The sequence below is a fragment of the Neltuma alba genome, unplaced genomic scaffold (assembly GCF_004799145.2).
Source record: "Neltuma alba isolate B1F8T4 unplaced genomic scaffold, ASM479914v2 tig00011896_pilon, whole genome shotgun sequence".
NCBI lineage: Eukaryota > Viridiplantae > Streptophyta > Magnoliopsida > Fabales > Fabaceae > Neltuma > Neltuma alba.
This window is the reverse complement of record NW_021636494.1, coordinates 1-21939: the sequence shown is the minus strand read 5'-3', so window position 1 is coordinate 21939 and position 21939 is coordinate 1. Positions and strand designations below refer to the sequence as shown.

General features: G+C 34.8%; 3 protein-coding genes and 1 pseudogene across 3 annotated transcripts; all 4 read right to left on the bottom strand.

The window, feature by feature from the left end:
* Nucleotides 1-4372: 4372 nt before the first annotated feature.
* Nucleotides 4373-6753, bottom strand: LOC114719182 (phosphoglycerate mutase-like protein 4). Its single transcript, XM_028904643.1, has 7 exons — nt 6634-6753; nt 6259-6337; nt 5778-5828; nt 5517-5627; nt 5023-5145; nt 4714-4789; nt 4373-4590 (listed from the first exon to the last, which is right to left on the bottom strand). Exons 1-7 carry the CDS (start codon nt 6657-6659, stop codon nt 4373-4375), a joined length of 684 nt encoding a protein of 227 aa, XP_028760476.1. The 5' UTR covers nt 6660-6753.
* Nucleotides 6754-8264: 1511 nt separating this feature from the next.
* Nucleotides 8265-10943, bottom strand: LOC114719181 (phosphoglycerate mutase-like protein 4; annotated as a pseudogene).
* A 2199-nt stretch (nt 10944-13142) lies between these two features.
* LOC114719177 (peptidyl-prolyl cis-trans isomerase CYP40-like) lies at nt 13143-16340 on the bottom strand. Its single transcript, XM_028904640.1, has 8 exons — nt 16036-16340; nt 15182-15682; nt 14914-15001; nt 14754-14806; nt 14008-14109; nt 13605-13680; nt 13337-13374; nt 13143-13240 (listed from the first exon to the last, which is right to left on the bottom strand). Exons 1-8 carry the CDS (start codon nt 16204-16206, stop codon nt 13187-13189), a joined length of 1083 nt encoding a protein of 360 aa, XP_028760473.1. The 5' UTR covers nt 16207-16340; the 3' UTR covers nt 13143-13186.
* Nucleotides 16341-17569: 1229 nt separating this feature from the next.
* LOC114719180 (peroxidase 10-like) lies at nt 17570-18959 on the bottom strand. Its single transcript, XM_028904642.1, has 4 exons — nt 18699-18959; nt 18403-18594; nt 18135-18297; nt 17570-17979 (listed from the first exon to the last, which is right to left on the bottom strand). The coding sequence occupies exons 1-4, from the start codon at nt 18912-18914 to the stop codon at nt 17570-17572; spliced, it is 981 nt and encodes a 326-aa protein (XP_028760475.1). The 5' UTR covers nt 18915-18959.
* Nucleotides 18960-21939: the final 2980 nt, after the last annotated feature.

The window sequence follows — 21939 nt, the reverse complement described above, 5'->3', positions numbered from 1 at the left end:
ATACTCTTCCGATCCTTAATATAAAACCTATTTAATTAATTTGATTAGAATAAAGAAATTAGGTAAATTAGTTGATTATAAAAAATACGACATGTTTTTCTTAAAACACCATAATCATCTTCCTTAATATCATTCATTCCTCTTTTACTTGAATATGCTTGAGGGAGTATCAATATGGGTAATTTAGGAAAAACTGATAAATATGAGAAATAGGTCTTATATTTATGACCAAAATCAATTCAACTATTAGATCTTATATTAAGAATTGAAGGAGTAAGATATAAAACAGTTCAGCAGAAGATATAATTAAACTATTTCTTTCCTTTATTTTTGTATCACCCCAGTTTTTAAGTTTCTAGATCAGTAATGTGCTAGTATTGTATGTTATACTCCTCCGGTCCTTAATATAAGACCCATTTAACTAATTTGATTAGATTAAGGAAGTTAGGTAAATTAGTTAATTATACGAAAAGTGACACATTTTTCCTAAAACACCATAGTCATCTTTCTTAATACCCTCTCTCCCTCTTTTACTTGATTATGGTTGAGGGAGTATTCATAGAGGTAATTTAGAGAAAAGTGAAAAATATGAGAAATGGGTATTATATTTAGGACCAAAACCAACTCAAGAATTGAGTCTATATTAAGGACCGGAGGAGTATATTGTTTCGTTGACAATACATACCCAATTGTGTCTTACATATAATTATTCTTGTTTAACATTTGAGCATGTCCTAAATAGTTTGCTTAATCATTAAGTGTGTGAGAATGTCATTATAAAATCACTGTTTCAACTAACTCTGATATTTCTTCTGCTCGAAATCGAACAGAGACATGTCACCCTTCTAATATATATTATTTAATTGCAACATATAAACATATATATATATAATAAAATCCTAGCCATCATGATTATGTTATATTCTCAGCACTTGATTTCTCATTTTGACTTGTGGATTCTAATGATGATAGATGGATGCTGATAATGACTCTCAGAAAAAGACTTCTGCACTGCTACGCTTATTTTGGCGCCAAACGAGAAAAGGCAAATACACACTCCTCCTACTACTACTGACTACCTTAATTAATTAGTTTAATTTTCTGGTCAACCGACATAATTATAATTATATATATGTATGTATAGTTGAAGTATTCCATGTTTTGTTTATTAATTGGTGGTATTTTCATATGATGATAACACATGCCAGTGCTACATGAAAAATACTAGTAATTATTTTTGCTTTTTTTTTTTATTGTTCTTAAAATAGTCTTGACATATATAAATAATACGATTGACTTCCAAAAGTCAGAAATCTATAGGGATTCATGGAAATGAAGGGGGATGTGGGCGTGGGGAGATTAGAAAGAATAATAATGAAGCATAATATAGAGAGAATGAAGATGTTGTGGGCAATGATGGGAGAGAGATGCAACTGAAAGAGAAAAGGTTTAATGGAAGTCAAAGAGGGAGAGAGGTTGAAGAAGAAGAAGAAGAAGAAGAAGAACAAGAAGGAAAAGAAGGAGGTGGTGGTTGTTCAGGGCATTGATGGCCACCTCTGAATTTTATAACAGGCATCCCCCACTTTTGTGACGCGCATGCTTATAGCCTCCCCACAAACTCAATTCCAAAAAAGAAAAATAAAATACTCCTAAATGGAGAAGATTTTATTTGTTGTTATTTATAAATGAAATTTTTATTCATCTATTTTACTCCCATTGGTTGTAGATAAATAATTTTACATTATATAAAATAAATACATGAGAAGAATTTTACCTCATAAAATGTCAAAACGTTTATTTTAAAAGGACTAAAAAGCTCCTTCATCCGATATCATTTACAAGTCACCTCCAATTTCTATTGGAACCAAAAAGAGGTATTAAATTTCATTTACTACGTGTAAAAATTATTTTATTCTATTTTCCGACATCAACATCAAATATAAATAAAAGAAAAGAATTATAATAAATAATGAATATGGTGCATGTCTTTTTGTTGAATAAGCTTATTTCTTCATCAAACTTAAAAGGAAAAAAATAGCGAGAGGCTAACGAGTTTTCATCAAGAAAAAGTGTTCCAATTAAAGTAAGTTCCATTTGAAGCTTCCCCAGACATGAAGTTATGAGTCTCTATCAATAATTTAATAATGGACAGCAATAAAAAGAGGAAGAAAGGAAAACTTATTTTCATTTGCCCAAAAAAGGAGGCAGCCACCACAGTGCCCTACTTTTCTTGCTTGGCACGTTAGGTACAGAAAGGGGAAGGAACGGATCTTTGAAACAAAAAGAATGAGAAAATGCTCTGTCCGTTGGCTGCGGCGGATGAGAAAGGGAAAGCGCCTTCCCTTCCCTTCCCTTCGCTTCACACTTCACAGCCTTCGAGTCTTTCTGGGCCTCATCCTCACGTCCCATCACTTGTTCCTCCAAAAAAAAAAATCAAACATGCTACATGCCCATTCCCTTCCAAAATACCATGGTTCTTTAGTTAGATATTTTGTACCAACAAGTCTTAGTCCAAGTAAAAAGGATTTAGACACCTTAAATATTATGTTCTGGGTTTGATTTTTGAGGCGGTGTGTATAGAACAAACACTGTTTGGAGAAGTCCCCGTTACGACGCCTAACAGTATCCCGATAAATTAATCTCTCACCGTTTAGGTGGGAGGATACTCTGAGCAACAAAAAAAAATTGGTGGTTACTAAAATCTGAAAATAATATTACCTCCTAATCCTATCCCAAATATTTAGCTAAGTTGTATTAGTAACATGTATAATTTATTGCATCTAAGTGAAAGTTATATGTATTTAGTTCTTTAATTTTATACATAATTTTAATTTAGTTTTTGTTATAAAATATCTTTTTATAGTTTTTTAACTCTAACACTGATAATTTAAAAAAATAGTTTTTAACTAATTATTATTTTAAAAAATTAAATTTAGGATGTCAACATTTGTGATGGTTTTTTTAACATTTAAAAATTTAAAATTTTAATACCAATATTTTTTAAAATAAAATTAACCGTGCTGGGCATAATGATTAAAAAAGGCATGTCACAAAATTAAGAGATAAATATAAAATTCTATGTGAAGCTAAAAGATCAAATTTACACTTTTACTGCTGGTAAAAAAAAAAATTTACACTTTTACATTAATAATATGCACAATTAACAACCGGTGGCAAAAGGTATTCATTCACATCAATGGGGGGCCCCTTTCCTATCTGGTCCACGCTGCATTTAAATTGTCAGGCTTTGACTTAAATATTTTGAATTATATCATTTACTATATCTGTTTAACTTTTTTACACCATAGAAAATAATAAATACTTAACAACAACCTTTAAGGCGTCCAAATTTGAAATGGCTAGCTTATATATAATTTTTTTTAATACAGTTCGGATATTTTCAATTTCAAATTTTAAATGATCAGGAGCTATGTTTGGAAACTGGTTTTGAGGTCCCCAAAGCAGGATCCCAAACATGCACCTTTTTTTAAAAAAAAAAAAAATCAACCTACCTATATAGAAATAATTCTCCTCTAATTTACCTATCACTAATATTAAACTTCCCATTAACACCTAACACAGTTTGCCTTCATCAACAGAGTAAACATGATGCAATTATAGCTTCTTCTTTTCTTTTGTTGGAGTTGCACTAACTCGCAGGGAGCTTTTTTTTTCCCCCCTCCAAAAGAAAGGTCAATTATGTTAGTAAAAACAAAATGATTAAAATACAAGTGAAGGTTTACTAACCAATTATAGAAAAGATGGTACTGTCAAAATCAGACTATTCTTAGGCCTTCGCAATATAGAACACAGACACTGAAACATATAGCAGATTAAATATGATCCAATAGAGAAATAGTCTTTGCTAAGCTGTTGCTTCCTAATTGGCATGAAACCATCCACTAGCATCAACTACTAATGCTGTCTCAGGCAAACAGTTTATAGAATACAAGACTCAAACATACAAATCTTAGCCCTCAAGGAAAACTAAAATCAACCATGCTCTGTTGTTGTAAGGTTCAACTTAAAGCAGCCCCTCTGAAAGAAACTTAATTAATGATCTCAACAGCTCATGCAGAGTTGGTGGCCCTGAATCAATAAGTCCTATTTAAACGTCACATTTAATTTTACAGGTACTTTTCGACGTTCATCAATCAGGCTAAGGAAAACCCACAATACTACTCATGGCATTCATCAACATAGTAAAGTAGAATATACATAATAGGATAACTGGTAAAGAAACTTCACAAGTGTTTAGCATCATTCAAGTTCACAATACTGTACATTCTAGTAAAGTAGACAATGACACCCTTTCCCTCTCCTTCCTCCATAACCAGTATTATTTATTCGGAGAACATCGTATGTATACAGCCTAACCAGAAGTGCTGTCGCCCCCAAAACCCGACTGCAGAAATCCTGTTTGGTTCAGATGGCTAACATCACCCCAAGTTTTTATAACCCACTTGTCTTCATACAAGTGAAAGACACTGACAGACGTGTTGGGTAAGCTCCCAGGGGGCAGGTCTGTGTTGACCCGCATGCAGAGTGATCTGATGACACCTCCATGAGTAACAACTGCTACCCGTTCCCCTGCAAATGATTGCTTGTTATGCCCACATTGTCTGAAAGAAATCTCGGGCACACCAAGGCAAGTAAATTGCATGTCAAATAATTTGAGAACAAGCCATGAGCTAGATAATTTGAGGTACCTACCCAAATGCTTCTTGCCTATTCTCTGCAATGCAGATGTGCAGCGTTTGGAAAGTTGATCAACGCTTTCTCCACCACCCTGAAAATTGCGACATATGCATTAATTGATGCACGTACATGCAACATTAAAGGCGTTCATAATATTAATAATATAGTGGCAACGCAAAACACTAACCAATCGAATTAGTGTAAGAATTGAATGATAAACATCACCAGCTCAAAGGAAACGTCTCTATTGACGTGCAGGAATGAATATGGATTCCTGTTTTAATTTGAAATAAGGGGCAATGATTTGGGTTCTATAGCACTTACTGGTATTTCTTGACCACAATCCTTAGCCTTGCAAGCTGCGGGATTAATCTTTGATGCTTCATGACGGGGAATGCCTTGAAGATCCCCAAGGTGTCTTTCCCTTAGGTCAGGGTCCTTGACAACCTGGAGTAAGAAAATATAACCACCGTTATACTATATTTGAATTCGACAATGCAAATGGAGAAGGTAAAGCGATATAACACACACGAGGGAGAATGATGTGCATCCGCCATTGAACTTAACATCAGGACATCTTATAGTTGCCAATTAAAGTATTTTTTCAGTATCTACGTGATAATTACCACAAAACAGGAAGATTCTTCAAGCATAGCCCGGGTCATAATAAATGGTTACGACTGTGAGAATAGAGATATACAGAATGAGCTCAATGACTGAGCACTAAGCACGGTTTACAGAGGAAATCAAGACCCAACTAATATTCTAGGATAGAAAATTTAATGAAATGAAACATGAAGGTCAATCTGGGTTCAAACCTCTAGCCCGCCGCATTTGGTTGCAATTATCTGTGCAGTCTCATAAGCTCGTTGCAAGTCAGAAGAATATACAACAGAGACCTTCAGTTCCTTAGATAGTCTTTCGGCCACCTCCATCCAAAATATTGACATTCGTCATTAATGCATAAATAGATTCCAAAAAAGAAAGATAAGCAAAGAAAAGAAAGAAAGAAAGAAAGAAAGCATCAGGAACACATGGTTTGTATGTAGAAAAGAAATCGAGCAACAAAAGCAACTTACTGCAGTTGCTTGCGCTCTTCCAACTTCATTTAACTCAACATCAAGATGTCCCTGACAACACACATATCATGAGCTTATATGAAAGTTGAGCTTAATTAAAGTAAGGAAACTCAAAAAGTACTATCAATATAAGAAATAATGGACAAGAAAGGCATAAACAGGGAAAGAAGCAGCGGAGCTTCTTGTCATGATTACGTGGAGCTTTCAGTGTGATTATGGGGTAGCTAAGCTCATGCTTTTGCAAAAAGATAAGAATAGTATCTTCCCGCACGAAGATCATTTGAAACGTGGATGATTCGTGCCACTTTCACTTGAAAAGCCTTTACTAAAATAAGCAAATCATATTGGTTAGGCTACATGCACGCATCAAATATAATAGCAGAAATGAGTTCAACCGACAATTTGATCGCTGTGAAACTCATATCAAATATCATCACTGTTTATACTCAATCACGTCAAACTTTACCCCCAAGAAAAGTACCTGCAGTCTTCCATCAGCGTTCCACGCTGTTTCACCGTGACGTATCACAACGACCTCAGCATAATCCGGATGGTCAGAGCTTTAACCAGCAAGTAGAGATTGATATTAGGAGAAAGAAGAAAGGAAATATTAAAGGGAAGAAAATTTCACCTTAAAAGTATATTTAAAAAGAAATGTTAAAATATAATTTGCAGCAGACCAGAATGAAGAGAACTTGCAGATACCAGAAAAGATACAATTGAGAATGTTCAAGAGAATCGAAGGGGAAAGAAAAGCAAAGAAATTAATAATGCAGATAGGTCTACGTTGATAATTTCATATTCATAAGCTGGGAGACCGCGAAGTAAAAGCTTGAGAAGAGAGAAGAGGAAAGACCTAGGACTGGGACCGGGATCCGCCATGGAAGAATCAGCAAGCAAGAGCGCGACGCGGGAGAGAACAAGGGTCAAGAAGCGTGCACCAAAAGAATCAAGTGACGAACAACAGAGTAATAACTGAATGTGAGAAATAATCATTCAGTTTATTATTTATAAGCGTTTCGTTCCCGACGTCGGGGGCTAATAACCAATCTTTATTTCTTGGTGCAAAAGAATGTATATAAACTATAAAGTACTTTTTGAAATCTTTGAAGTGAGAGAGAAATAAATTTAAAGGATCTATTTCAAATAATAATAATATACTATGGAAGAATAATATTTTTTAAGTTAGATTTCTTATTCGTTCGCAAAAAAAAAAAAAAGAAGTATTAATTTTCAATTTAATAATTTTAGCGTGATTAAATAATTGGCAGCTACATAGATATAATTTAATATCTTATACAAAACATAAAAATATAATTTTTTAAAAAAATTATTAGACCCATTTTAATAAATATAATTTTTTAATAAATACTCCTTCGGTTCTAAATATAAAACCCATTTTATAGTGTAATTTATAAATATATAGTCAGTAAATCAATGTCATTATTATTGTTTTAGACCCCAAATCAATGCCTCAGAAAATAATCTATCATGCTTCAAATATGGAACATTTATTTCACATTTTGGGAGAGTTCGTGATTATGTTACTCAATATGAAACTGGTCAGTTGGAACACTCAAATATTAGTTAAACCGCCAAGAATGGTTGGTTAGGAGAAAGCCCTTTATTAGAATTAGAAATCTTCTAATGACGAAAGCTCTTTCTCCATCGATTGGCATATAATCACATGGAAAAACGAGAAAATAGTCCTAGCACACCTTTTTGGAACAGATTAGGAGGCAGCGTACGCATGGGGAGAACTAAATGATTCATTTGGAAGAGCTATGATGCTAGTTAAACAGCTAAGAATTGATGGAAACCTTCTAATTATGGTCAAAACTCCTCAATCAAATTGGCATATAATTTTAACACACTTGTTTAGAATAAGAAAATTAAAGCAGCCTAGGATAGAATTCAAACTACGTTCAAAGAGAAGGAATATGGAGCAAAAGTTAGCTTACTCAAATTTGTTGGATGATGTGGAAGCACAAACGCAATAGTCTCTTCAATGGAGAGTCACGCGGAAATTGAAAGGAAAGATGCGACATAATCAGTCAAACAGACATGTGCACTCGAGGATAAATATGATTTTGATATTTTATTTAACAACTTTCTTTTACTAAAAAATTTTGGTAATTTTTTCAAAAATTCGTACATATACAATTCCAATATCTGTGAAACAGGATAAAAAGAACATAAAGGATGGAGCATTGCAATATATCCTGGGAGACTTCAGTTAAATTCTTCAGTTAATATGAAATCAATTATGATAACATCTACTCGAACTTCACAGCGTGAACTATTCATCAACGTAGTTAAGTAGAATAAAAAGGAAAATCTTCTATACACACACGCACCCATCACAGATTTTAAAAATGATCCCTAGCGTCATTGAAATTCATAATACTGTGCCTTAAAACAAAATAGGTTGTGAAATGCATTATTTGTTGAACATCTTGTGCATATTGCTTCAATGAATGAGTCAAGCGATACAGCCTAACCAGAAGTTCTGTCACCCCCAAAACCCGATTGCAGAAATCCTGTTTGGCTCAGATGGCTAACATCTCCCCAAGTTTTTATAATCCACTTGTCTTCATACAAGTGAAAGACACTGACAGATGTGTTGAGTATCATCCCACAACGCTTGTTTTTGTTATTGGCTCGCTTGTAAAGTGATCTAATGACACCTCCGTGAGTAACAACCACTACACGCTTCCCTGCAAATGATGCAGATAATTTCACATAATTATTTACGCATCAAAATACTTTGAAAATGGATTCATTAACATAGCATTATCAGCTATCACGAACTGCTTGTTAGGTCCACATTGTCTAACAGAAATCCAGGGTACACAAGAAGGGCAAGTAACTTGCATGTCAAAGCAATTTGCCCTGGCTATCCTCTCACGAACATGAAAGATAATTTTACCAAGGTAGCCTACCTAAATGCTTCATGCCTATCCTCTGCAATGCAGATATGCAGCGTTTGGAAAGTTGATCAAGACTTTCTCCACCACCCTGAATATTGTGACATGTGCATTAATCTCCGGTACGTGCAAAAAAGGCAATCACAGTATTGATAATATAGAGGCAAGGCACAAGACTAACTAATCAAGATTAGTGCAGCAACTGAATCACAAACACGATCAGCTCAAAGCAACTGTCCATTGGCTTGTGTGAATTCCTCTTTATATTTTAAACAAGGGGTATAACAATTTGGCTTCTGCCACACTTACTGGTATTTCTTGACCTCGATCCATGGCTCTGTAAGCTGTGGGATTAGTCTTTGCTGCTTCACGACGGGAAATACCTTGAAGATCCCCTAGGTGTCTTTCCCTTAGGTCAGGGTCTTTGGCGACCTGGTGTTTAAGGTAGGAGATACAAAGAGGAATACGTATAGTTATATTTAAATTCAACAATGCAGAGGAAGATGGGGAAGTGATATAACACATGCACATGGCAGAATGATATGGGGAGCCATTGAACTTAAAATTAAGACATATCTTAGTTGCAATTTAAAATATTTAAACTTTGTCAATGATCTTGTAAGTTAATGGCATGAAAGTTCCCCTCTAAGTGAGAGGTTGGGGATTCGATCCCGTTTATAATTTCAGACTGTTAGTGGCTATCCTTCTAATTAAACAAATAAGCTTTTCATTATTATGTCATAACTTCCACAAAACAGTAAGGTTCTCCCCGCGTAGTCCGGCTAATAATAAATAGCAAGACCGTGAGAATACGAATATATCAAATGAACTGAATGACTGTGAGCACTAAGCATAGTCTACAATGGAAATCAAGACTGAACTATTATTCTAGGGCACAAAATATAGTGAAATGAAACGTGAAGAATGTTAGTCCGGGTTCAAACCTCTAGCCCTCCACATTTGGTTGCAATCATCTGTGCTGTCTCATAAGCTCGTTGCAAGTCAGAAGAATATACAACAGAGACCTTGGGTTCCCTAGTTAGTCTTTCAGCCACCTCCACCCAAAATATTGGCATTAGTCGTTGAGGCATAAATAGACTTTGGAAAAAAAAAAAAAAACGGAGAGTCTGTAAAGAGAGTAAAGTTGTGCAACAAAAGCAACTTACTGAAGCTGCTTGCGCTCTTCCACTTCATTTAACTCAACATCCAGATGTCCCTGATCACATACATGTATGAGCTTATATGAAGGGGGCTATCAATATAGGAAAGAATGGCCAAGAAAGCTATAAGAGAGGCGAATGCACGGAAGGTAGAAAATACCACAAAAGGGAAAGAAGTAAATATGGTAAGCTATGAATAACAGTTGCCGTCTTGCCGATAACAAAGTGATTGTGATTATAGGGTAGCAAAGCACATGCTTTTGCAAACAGATAAGAAGATTTAAGAATCATTGACATCCATAAGGCCAAAGAGACCTCAGGGGTGGCTTATGCCACTTTCGCTTAAAAGCATCTATTAAGATAAGCTTATCATATTGGTTAGACCTACACGGGTGGCTTATGCCACTTTCGCTTTAAAAGCATCTATTAAGATAAGCTTATCATAGTGGTTAGAGACATGTGTGCATCAAATACAACAGCAGAAATAAGCCCAACCTACAATTTGATTTGCTGTGAAAACTTTTATAATTCATCTATAATTGGTATCAAATATCATCACTGTTTTACTTAATCACGTCAGACTCCACCCGCCGAAAAAGTACCTGAATTCTTCCATCAGCGTTCCATGCTGTTTCACCATGACGTATTACAACGATCTCAGCATAATCCGGATGATCAAAGCTATAACCAGCATCGCCATATTAATTAGAATGAGACTAAGAGAAAGAAGAAAGATATGGAAGGGAAGCAAATTTCAAAATAAAATTGTACTAGAAAATTGTAAAATTATAATTTGCAGCAGACGAGAACAAAGAAAACTTGAGTTAACAGAAAAGAAAATACAATTCAAGGGCATCACACCATGAAAATGTTGAAGAGAATCGCAGGGGGAAGAAAAAGCAAAGAAATAAAGAATGCTCAAAGACGGAAAAGGTTAAGGGGAGAAAGGAGGACAGACCTAGAAAAGGGATCCGCCATGGAAAGAATCCTCAAGGGAGGGAGAGAGCGGGGCGCGAAAGTCAAGAAGCGTACTTAGCTTAGAGCGCCAAAAGCTTTAACCACGTAAATGGTGAACAGAGCAACAATCGAGTGTAAGGGGGTTTTGGCCCCAAACCATAGTTTGGAAAGAAATTTGCCAAACACCCTATTAAATATCTCAAACCATGGTTTTGGAGAAACCATGGTTTTACCCCCAAAACCATGGTTTCGGATAAAGCCACTTTTTCGTATTTGGTATTCTCAAAACTCGGTGTTTCAGAAAATCATTTTTCGTAAAATGAATAACCTTCTCCACATATTTACTTATTAAATCCGTAAAAGCACTTCTGAACCATGATTTTGGTTTTTATCCAAACATTAGGGAATAATATGGTTTCAAAATGCTTTTACGTTTACAAAGTAAATATATGGAGGAGTTTGTCTCGTTTTGCGAAAAAGTGTTTCTGAAACCATGGTTTTTTGAGTATTCTCCAGAAGCTATTCTCCAAACCATGGTTTGGCTTCATCCAAACACCTTAGGGTGTTTGATAAACTCAAACCATGGTTTTCGCGAAAGTTTTCTGAAGAATAGCTTTTTGAAAAAATAGATTCTATGAATAGATTTTGGAGAATAGATTTTGAAAAAAAATGATTTTAATAAAGTGAGAATATTTGGATAATTGTTATCAAAATCTTTTTTTGTATACAAATTACTAAAAAGGACATAAACTAATATGATAATTAGATAAATGATAGATTTTAATTTATATTGTTTGAAATAATAAATTTGTAAATAATAAATTATATATGAAAAAATATAATTAATATTATCTCCGGTCCTTAGTATAAGAGCTAACTGGGTATTCCATTTGATTTTGAATATAAGATATCAATCTATCTTGTCTCATACATTTATCCATTTTTTTTCAAAGTAGTCCTCATGTTAGTTTGCACATGTTAAATGTTACATCAAATAATAATCCTAATGCACATCGTTAATAGGTGTTTTGGAAAATGCAACACATATTTATTATAAATAAATAATTTAACTAATTTTCTTAATATTTACAAATTAGTTTTCTAACTCTTATGTTAAGGATCAAAAGTAGTAATTGATATGTGTATATATATTTATATCTCAAATCATGGTTTTATACTTTCAAATGCAAAAAAAAATCCACTTTATGAAAAACCATGGTTTCCAAATGAAAAGTGATTTTGGAAAAAATTATAGTGTTTGGTTGCTTTTTATACAAACCATGGTTTCAAATTGAAAAGTGATTTTGAAAAAATATATAGTGTTTGGATGTTTTTTCTTCAAACCATAGTTTTTCTTCAAAATCATGGTTTGAAAAAAAACCCAAAAACCCAAACTATGGTTTCAAATTAAAAACCACACCGCAAATGACCTTACAGCCTCATCCATGAATGACATGCCGCAAAAGCCGGTGGCTTTCAACAATGTTCCGAAAGTTTTCCCTCATTAGGTTATCAGAAATCTTTTTAGGCGCAAATAATGATATTAACTGGCAACATTTTTAACAATAAAAGACAACACTAATGCGATTTTAAGTTTTTAGATTAAATTTGTACCCTCAAAAGCTTCTAAGTGCTCAGGGACTCTGAATAAAAATTTTCACAGCAAATTTCTCCCTAGGCCAACGATCTACACACATATTGTGAGCCTTTTTTTTTTTTTGTGGGGGGGGGGGGGGTTTCTTTAAGTTTTCATAGGGTCCTTATTTTGATGGTTGGTTTCTCTCGATGCTTATCAAGGGAGTTTCAATGGAGGAGACCCAAATCCTTGATGTAATGAGTTGTGTTCTTTTATATTTTGCTTTTGAAAATTGTTGTCACCAAACGGCCGCAAGAGCCTTGACACTCAGTCAACACCGGAGGCAAAAGCAATATCGAAATTTCAGGAACAAGCGCTCTGAAATTTTAGCATATATTTGTCTCCTCATTACATGAACCAGCATTCAAGTTACAGACAGCGGATCACCTCGTACTAATTTTTAACAAACTCAACACCAAAAACAGAATCCATGAAAGTTGGGCTTGCCTGATTTGCTGTCTGATACCTGAGATGGGAACACATTCCATCAGAAAATATACGAGGCACATCAAGCCATCAAGGCATGCAAGTTCGAATCCTAAGCAAAGAAAATTGACAGAAGCGAAACATTATCCCATCAATAGTACTAATTAACACTATACCTGATGATTTAAAAGACTATTTAGGGCCGCAAAGGAAAATGAGAAAATTTTGATCAGGTGATCTGACAGCCATCCCCATGTTGTTTTACGCAATACCGCAGCAGCAGGGGCCACAACTCCAAGGACTCTATGCGAACATTCTGGAATAAGCTCTTTTCTCTTGGTAACGTCTAACAGCAATCTGTAACCGAAGTAAACATTAAACCGATGTCAGTAAGCTGAAATTGTATCGAACAAGAATAAACAGTAAAGGAAATCAAAAAATATAATGACTGACCTTTTTCCTTGCAGCTGCAAGCTCTTTCTTAATTCCTCCTGAAGAACAGAGAAGGGGTCGAAGTCAAATTTACCAGACATACCACAGACGTGGTTCGTGTTGCAACATTTAAATATCCAAGAGTCATGGTCTACCGATTTGTTTAACCACTATCTGTTTACTTTGCTTTATGATATAATGCTGCTTATAAAACTCAACTCTATATATAAAACCTACACAACCCTCAACAGATAAAATAATATGAAGAACTCAAACAACCACCGCCTACCATCATTCGGCTCCAGCTCTAATGCTTTTTTTAAGCTTTCAACAGCAGCATCCAGGTCATTTAATTCCATGCATGCCTGAAAAGTACAAATGACAAATTCCAGGTCATTAATGAGACTGGTTCAGCAGAGAATCCAGGAATTATGAACTTGACAATTACTTGGCTGTATAAGATGTTCAACAATTCATAAAAAGCACAAAAATTTGAGAGAGAGAGAGAGAGACTCCAGGCTCTGAACCTACTGGTGTAGGAAGGTCATACTACAAATCGAAGTCAGCATAATCCACGAAAAAAGTGGAGCAAGAGAGTAAAACAGGTCACACATAGATTACACAAATTATTAGTCAGTATCGTGTAATTTCATCATCATCATCATCAACTATCCACATCGGAAGAGATCAACCTGGCCTTTGCGGAACAGGGCCTTTGCGTTATCTCCATCATGCAATGCAAAATCTGAATCCAGCAATGCTCCTTTTGGATCGCCTAATTTCAAGTTACAAGCCTATAAAATTAAACCACAGGACATAAGTCTTCAGTTAAAGTGAGATACAAAGGAAAATAAGAAAAATCAAAATGTTACATAAATTACAGCCACAAATTAAATTTAAAGCTTCCATGCTGATTCTGGGTGGGCAAGTAATTAAGAGAGCCTTCCATGATTACACCCATATTATAACTTCTCGCATTATTCTTTACAGATTGTTTTTGAGCAGAATGCTTACATGTCATAAATGAAACAATCATTCACAAAGCTATGGCTAACATAGAGAAAACATATCAAAGACAAGAAAACAAGGATACCATCAAGATTTGCAGTTCATTTTATTTCTAATGCTTTGGTACTTTTTGCATACAATTTTTTTACGTTTTATTTGCTCCTAGGAAGGAAATGAAGATGGACATTCCATTGCACATTTGCAATCTTTCATCTTTCAAGATGCTAAAATTTCAATATACTGGGGCCCAACCGGACAAATACTTGGTCATAACATAGCTCAAGCTGTTAATTCACTTCTTGCTTTACAATGCACTCCAGGGGACCAGGAATATTTTCAAAAAGTAAAAATATTATTTTGTAATTAAAAGGGTCTCAATAAATAATGATAGAGGTATGATCCAGTCACAGTTTTACAAGATGGTACTTACAGAACTGTTGGTAAAAATTTGAGATTTTGTCTTCCTTAAAGCAGTGCTCTTCTCTGGGAATTCAGAAATAAAAGATCTGTGAGATACTAACAGAGCTAAATAGCACTCAGCATATAATTCAGCACAGAACAAGTAGCATATGCCAAAGTATCAGGTTGACCTTCATCAATGTCGTCCTTTTCCCAGCAGACATCCAAATAGCGCAAAGCTTTGCGATACTTGCGAAGAGCAGACTTAAAATCTTGCTTCTGCATGTTGAAAATGATATAGCAACACTTGATTATTAAACGAAAGACAGCCTCTGCATCTTCCAATTCTTACGAATAAATATAATGATTTAAGACTAGAACTGTAAGGAAAGGAACAGGAAGGGAAATCGTGAGGACAAATCGAAGAATATCATGCAGAGACAGGTGACAACATTGTACCTTGTACAGTTCATTCCCCAGACTTTTGATAGAATCAACAGCCTCGATCCACCAAGAAATTTCATCTGGCTTCACACTTAGGTCAGCTGGCCAATCAGGATAAGTATCGCCATCTTTAAAGAAGTTTATGGTTCCATCATCATCCCCTTCAGGTATTTCTCCACAATCAGCAACGATGACATCTCGGGTGGGACAGTCACCTTCCCCAGTGGTAACATGCTCGATAGAACGCACAACACCCATTCCTTTTATCACCTTTCCGAACACCACGTGCTTTCCATCCAAATGAGGAGTCCGAGTGGTGGTAATGAAAAATTGTGATCCATTGGTGTTGGGACCCGCATTAGCCATAGACAGCATCCCTTTCCTCTCATGTTTCAACTCAAAATTCTCATCCTCGAATTTCAAGCCATAAATGGATTCTCCTCCAGTGCCATCGCCAGCTGAGATATCTCCGCCTTGCACCATGAAACCTTTAATGACACGATGAAAACGGACTCCCTACAGTGAATATTCAAAAGCCGAATCAAGAATATAGAACTTTGAAGTCTTGACTAAAGAATGAAGAATAAAGCACCAACATGCCTTCTCTAGTGGAGAGGTAGAGTAAACTAAACAAGTACGAAATTTACACACTAAACGAAATGCAGTTCACAACATTCTTGAATAGAAAATTCGCAAGTTGAGCGAAACCAAAATAGACGCCAGAAAGGCCTGATGGTTGTATCAAAGTGTCTAAAAAAATGAAAATAAAAATTGCAAACAGATTTATTTGCCCTCAATGAGAAGGCGGAAGAGAAGATGAGAGAAAGACGGGAAAAAATACAACAAAAGCAAAGTGTGAGAGAAAAGACCTTGTAATGCAGGGGAACATCGGTGTTGGGACCGAGACCCTTCTCACCAGTACAAAGAGCCCTGAAATTCTCAGCAGTCTTGGGGACGATGTCTTTGAAGAGCTCGACCACAATCCTACCCTCTAACTCTCCTCCAATGCTTATGTCCAGATAGCATCTTGGGTTCACCATTTTCCTTTGATCACTTCTCTTTCACTGATGAATATGAAAGAAGTATGAACACTGCGAACCCTAACCCCACTTCTTAGTTTGAACGTCTTTCCCTTTCACCTTTCTATGCGTGCCGCGACGACTAGGGTCATGCGCTCCTTCTACTCTGCGCTCACAGCTCCGCCTTTTAATCCCGCCCTTTTTGTTTTGTTCCCTTTGTTTTATTCTTGTTATTAAAGGGAGAGAGAAATTTGCTTTTTAAGATATATTATTCTCAATTTTAAAAAAAAGATATATTTTTTATGATTTTTTTGGCCAACGTATTATTCATGATTTATTAATTATGTGATTTTATTATTATTTTATATTTTTTTATCTAAGAACGAGCATTTTAATGCTTGCTTTTAAATTTTAAATTTCATTTAATTTAGAAAAAATTGGGAATAAATGCCACATTGAAAATTTAATTGGCAAATAGGATCTAAAAACTTTCTGTAACTTAACTTCTATTTTGTGCAACTTAACTTCTTTGTATACAACTTATCTTCCTTATGTGTAATAATTTTTTTTGTGCAAATAAAATTCTCTTATGTGCATGCTATCTTCTCTATGTGCAAACTATTTCTTATATCCAAATAGTTTTATGCAAACCATCCTTTTGTATGCAATTTATCTTCTTTTGTGTGCAACTAATCTTCTCTTATACAATCAATCATACTAGAGACCATTTGCTAATTAAATTTGTAATAAGAAATTTATCCTCTATTTTTCTTTAATTTTTATCTAACAAAACCAAATTGTTTAGTAGAGAAGTTACGAGAATTAAGTCAATAAAAATTACGTAAAACTATTTTATGAAGCATATCAATTAGAATATTGACATTGAAATAATGAAACATCTGTATAATTTTTTTATTCCTCAAAATTCAAGGTAAAAACAAAGTATACTAATTTAATTTTAAAAAAATTATTCAACAATTCTAAATAAAAAAATTTTAATATAAATAAGTTTGTTGAATTTCACTTACTACTAAGAGATGCTTTACTAAGAGGTCCTAACTTCTATGGGATTTGAGTATGATTTGCATAATAGGCGAAAAGACCCTCTTTACTCATTGTATCATTTTCTTCATGTAAATAGTATAGTTTATTGTAATTTTATATTTTATTTTTATTGATTATTGACATTGACACTTGTTATAATATTGATAGCCAAAAAATTTACCTTTCAAGCACAGAAAGCTTTACTTCTAAGAAAGTACTTATAAGAGCAACTTCCACAACATAACTTGTAAGATTTCACTCCAATAGAACTCGAATGAGTTCACATTCTGATTCATTGTCACATGCAGACTCATAGCATCATGTCACGAGCAGATGCTAGCTAATTCACTACCCTACAGTTCTTCCTGACCTCACCTTCTTGGCCAGTGAGAACACCTATGCGTCCCATCTTCTCCATGGACACTGCAAAGTCCCTTAAGAACAGAAAAGGATACTTGCTATAATTGAGAACTAAAGAAGCTGTTCTGTTGTCACCCAGAAGAGCCTGATCCGACTGAAGCAATCCTGAATTGTTCACTAGGTTTCTATAGTACATGTTATCAAATCTGTTCGTGGTCACTGGATCCAAAGGAGCCAACTTGGTGTCAGAATCATCCTGGTCAGGGCATAGTTTCTGCAGAGTTTGAAGAAGTGAAGAATCCAGTGCTGGATCAGATTTGCCTTTGCTTCCGAAGTTGAACAGCCTTGACTTGAAGGTAAAACACTGAGCAAAACCAAAGGTGTGTGCACCTGCAAGATCCATAAAAAAGGGTGAATGTTTATACAGAATGTATATGTTTGTTTCTAAAGGGTTGTTTGCAAATGGCCATAGATGAGTCACACTTTCACTTTCACACTTACTATAATATCAAGTTTGGAGAGGTAAAGTAATGGAAGAATCAAACCTGAGAGGGTGGCTACATCATTAATATCAAGTCCCTTAGTGATGAACTTGTCAATGATGTTTTGAAGGGGCTCAAAAGGTGATGGCAAATTATTAGCCTCAGTCTTGTTTGCTGTTGTGCCATCTCTGCGACCAAGAGGCACAGGCCAAAATGGACCTCCACTCTGAGAAATTTAAAGCAGGGATATGAATATGTATATGATGTACTGTATCTAAATTAGAAAGGGAGCTAATTCATTTTCACAGTATATATATCAGATATTTCTTACAAGGTAAACAGCTTCTCTGGCGGCTAGAGTAACTATATCAGCACATGACACTGTGGATGGGCATGCCTTCTCTAAAGCAGACTTGATTGTGTCAATTACTTCAAATCCTCTTAATGAATTTTTATTAGGAAGGGCATTCTTTTCACCCGTGAACGTGCTGGTATCATCAAGAAGCACAGAACCATCACATCCCTGTACCAGAAAAACAAAAAAGCTGTGTTTTTTAAAGGTGACAACTTATCATAAAAGTGACTAAAGAAAAAGAGTTTTTTTGTTTTATGAGGCAACTTATTTACATTGACGAAGCAATCATGGAAATGAAGACGCAAGAGAGAAGCTGCAATTCTGGATTCATTGGAAATGGCTGACCAGACATTGTATCGAACAACACCAGTTAGGTTTGGACAAGTAGAATCATAGAACATGTAATTAAGCTGACAGAAGACAAGAGGACTAAGGAGCACAAGGCAGCACAAGAAAAGAGAAGAATGCTTGTAAATGGCACACTCCATGAGTGAAATCCAGGAGAGTTTTCTCTAATAACTGAATTACAAGTGCTGTGAGACAATAAGTTGCAAAGTGGAAGCAATTTATAGAAGAAAAAGCAGCTTCTGCAAAGTGTAGTTTAATGCAGAGTGGGGGAGCCACTATGTAAGTCTCAAGCACTTGAGTTCGGCACAGGTCCACATTTACTTTGATAATGGGGAGAAAGAAGTATCTAAGTCCACTCTCACCTCATGCACAACTGATCTTAGTGGGAAGATGATGTATTGCATCATATCTCTCTTGTTAAGAAACTGTTACAAGGCTAAATATTACATCCCAAGTTGACTTTGGCTGCTCAATATGAAGAATATATTGCGTTCTAAGTTAAAACTTTTGTTACCTGAAGTAATATACCTCTTCTTATTATTTCTCCCACTAATTCGGTTATCTATGACATTGTTAAGGATTCAACTGGCACTAAATATGTGTGTGACAATAAATACTTTTTTTAGTTTTAAATATAAAACTTATTTTATAATGTAATTTACGGGATATATTAATATTAATTAAAAGTAATCCATAAGTAAGAAATACATTTTTTTTTCCCAAATACGCCTTTATTTATATTAAAAAAGGCATGTAAGAAAGATAAATAGTAAAAAAGATGAAAGAGAATGTGAGGAAAAAAGATTATACAATTAATTAGGAATAAAATTAATAAAAATGCATTTAATATTCAAACAATTCCAAATTATATATTATAAAAATGACTGGACTAATTCAAAAATTATAAAATGACATGAGTGAGTACCATTTGAAGCTTCATTGTTAATGTTAACTAATGACTATACAGGTTAGACCACGTGATTCATCTCCATTAATCTATTCAACTTATCAATTAAAAAAAATTACTTTACTGGCAAGTGCAATGAATCTCAAGGTAGTGTTTATCAATAAATTACTTTACTGTTTATGCTTGACCTGCTGAAATGTTAAAGCATTAGCGAGTTCTGATGGGGCAGAACAAGTGGATTTTTGAATGCATATAGCGAACTATATATATATATATATATATATATCTATCTATCTCGAAAGTGCATGGCATTTGAATATACATATTCTGTGAATCTGTGCCTCTGTGGTGGAATATGTGTGTACAATCATTATAGAAGATAGCAAAACTTATCTTGTTGTAGGAAAAGTCATAGAACAGATAATAAGTCTATTTAGAACAGCTTATAAATAACTTATAAGTAGCTTTTTAATAATAATTTATCGAATACAAAGTAAGTATATAAGAAGAGTTTTGTCTAGATTTACATAAAACGTGCTTATAAAGAATTTCTTAAACCCTTCCAAAGAGGCACAAAGCACGAGAAGGAGGTGGAGGAGCTGTACTGGATTACACTGCGAGAATTAGTTGGCCACGACTCCTCTGAAACTAATGAAGCTCTATCCTACCCTTTTTTATTGCTTTTTTGGCATATTCATAGCATATCAAGTTTATTCCTTTCATGGGGTTCTTGTGATGGCCAGGAATTCCGATTGTGTTTGTTTCGGGAATGAGACACTGAGCTGATAATACAGTCAATTTCTAAAAATTTATCAGCAACATCATTCCAATAATTATCGTTATTATATTCTTTATTATCCCCTTTTCATCTTTCAATCCAAATCGCACGGTCCTTCACAAGGAGTAATTTCGTCGTCCGACATGGGAAAGAGACTCAAGCCTGCCCTTTAAACATTACATGTCAAACCTCACTGAAATTCCAAATCTTCGAAACAGACAGCTTGGATAAACTCAAGCCCAGCAGGTAATAAAAGGATCAAGAATTTAAAATAGCAGTGAGAGAGAGAGAGAGAGAGAGAGAAGAAGAAGAAGAAGAGAGACAGAGATTCTTCAAAATTCTCGAAAGTACTCTAAAAGCATAACCTTTTTCCCTTGCTAAATTCCCATAATACATGCAATAATTACAAAAGGAGGCGTCCCCAGCCCTGTTTTCTGGGTCTTGTCCCGTGAATCCATAAATCCCATTGAAGAGTTCAACAGAAGTTACAGAACAAGTAATCGAGGCAGCCTCCTGTGCAATCATAGCAGCAAGAACAACTACATCTCCAGAAAAATCAGAAAACTCAATCAGATATAAACAAATAATAACTCTCTGCAGTCCCAACAAGGGAAAAAAATGAAATTGATCTGAGAGAAGAGAAAATCACCACTCATTGACGGCCTTGTCCTGGGGATCATCATTCCCAGCTTGGAAGTCTTTGCTGGAAACTTCAAAAGACTGGGTTGGAGGGGGTTCCATGGCTAGCTTCCCTTTTGTCTTCACTATCACAGCAGAATTCGTGAAGCGAAGGTATGAATGAAATGAAATGGAAGTGAAAGCGAAAGGGAGAGATATAGGAGGAAATTAGGAATGCACGTGAAACCACATTCTACAAGGGGTCGGCTCTCTGTCAAAAACGTTTTCTTTTTACGGGAAACGTCAAGAAGGAAGGAAGCGTTTTAGGTATATTTGGTTGATTTGGTTGATTCTTTAGGAAGAAAAAGTAATGTTGTTTTAATGACTTCGATTTGACCAAATGATGATTCCCTAATTAGCTTTGGTTGAATAAGAGGCAACACAACTGGAGTTTTTCCCTCGTTATTATTGTTTCAATAAATTAAAAAGTTAATATAATCTTTGATTCCTCAAACTTTAAATTATGGATTGAGGCCACTCGGGTAAAATAATTCAAATTTTTATTTGATTATAAGAGATAATATTTAAAAAAAAAATTTGAGGGACTAAAACAAAATAAGAACAAAATTAAAGGATCAAAGTTTATATTAACCCTAAATTAAATAAATAAATAATTTTCCCAATTGAAAACAAAAAAATTCAACTTTCGTGCTTCTGCTGACGATTATTCCTACACGGCTAATGGAATCTCCACATCGACCGACTTTGTCTTATGAGCAAGTAGAAGCGATAATTTATTACTACCAAATATAATTCTTTCAAAATATATAAAGAGAGAGATCAACCTGAATATTTCTCCCAT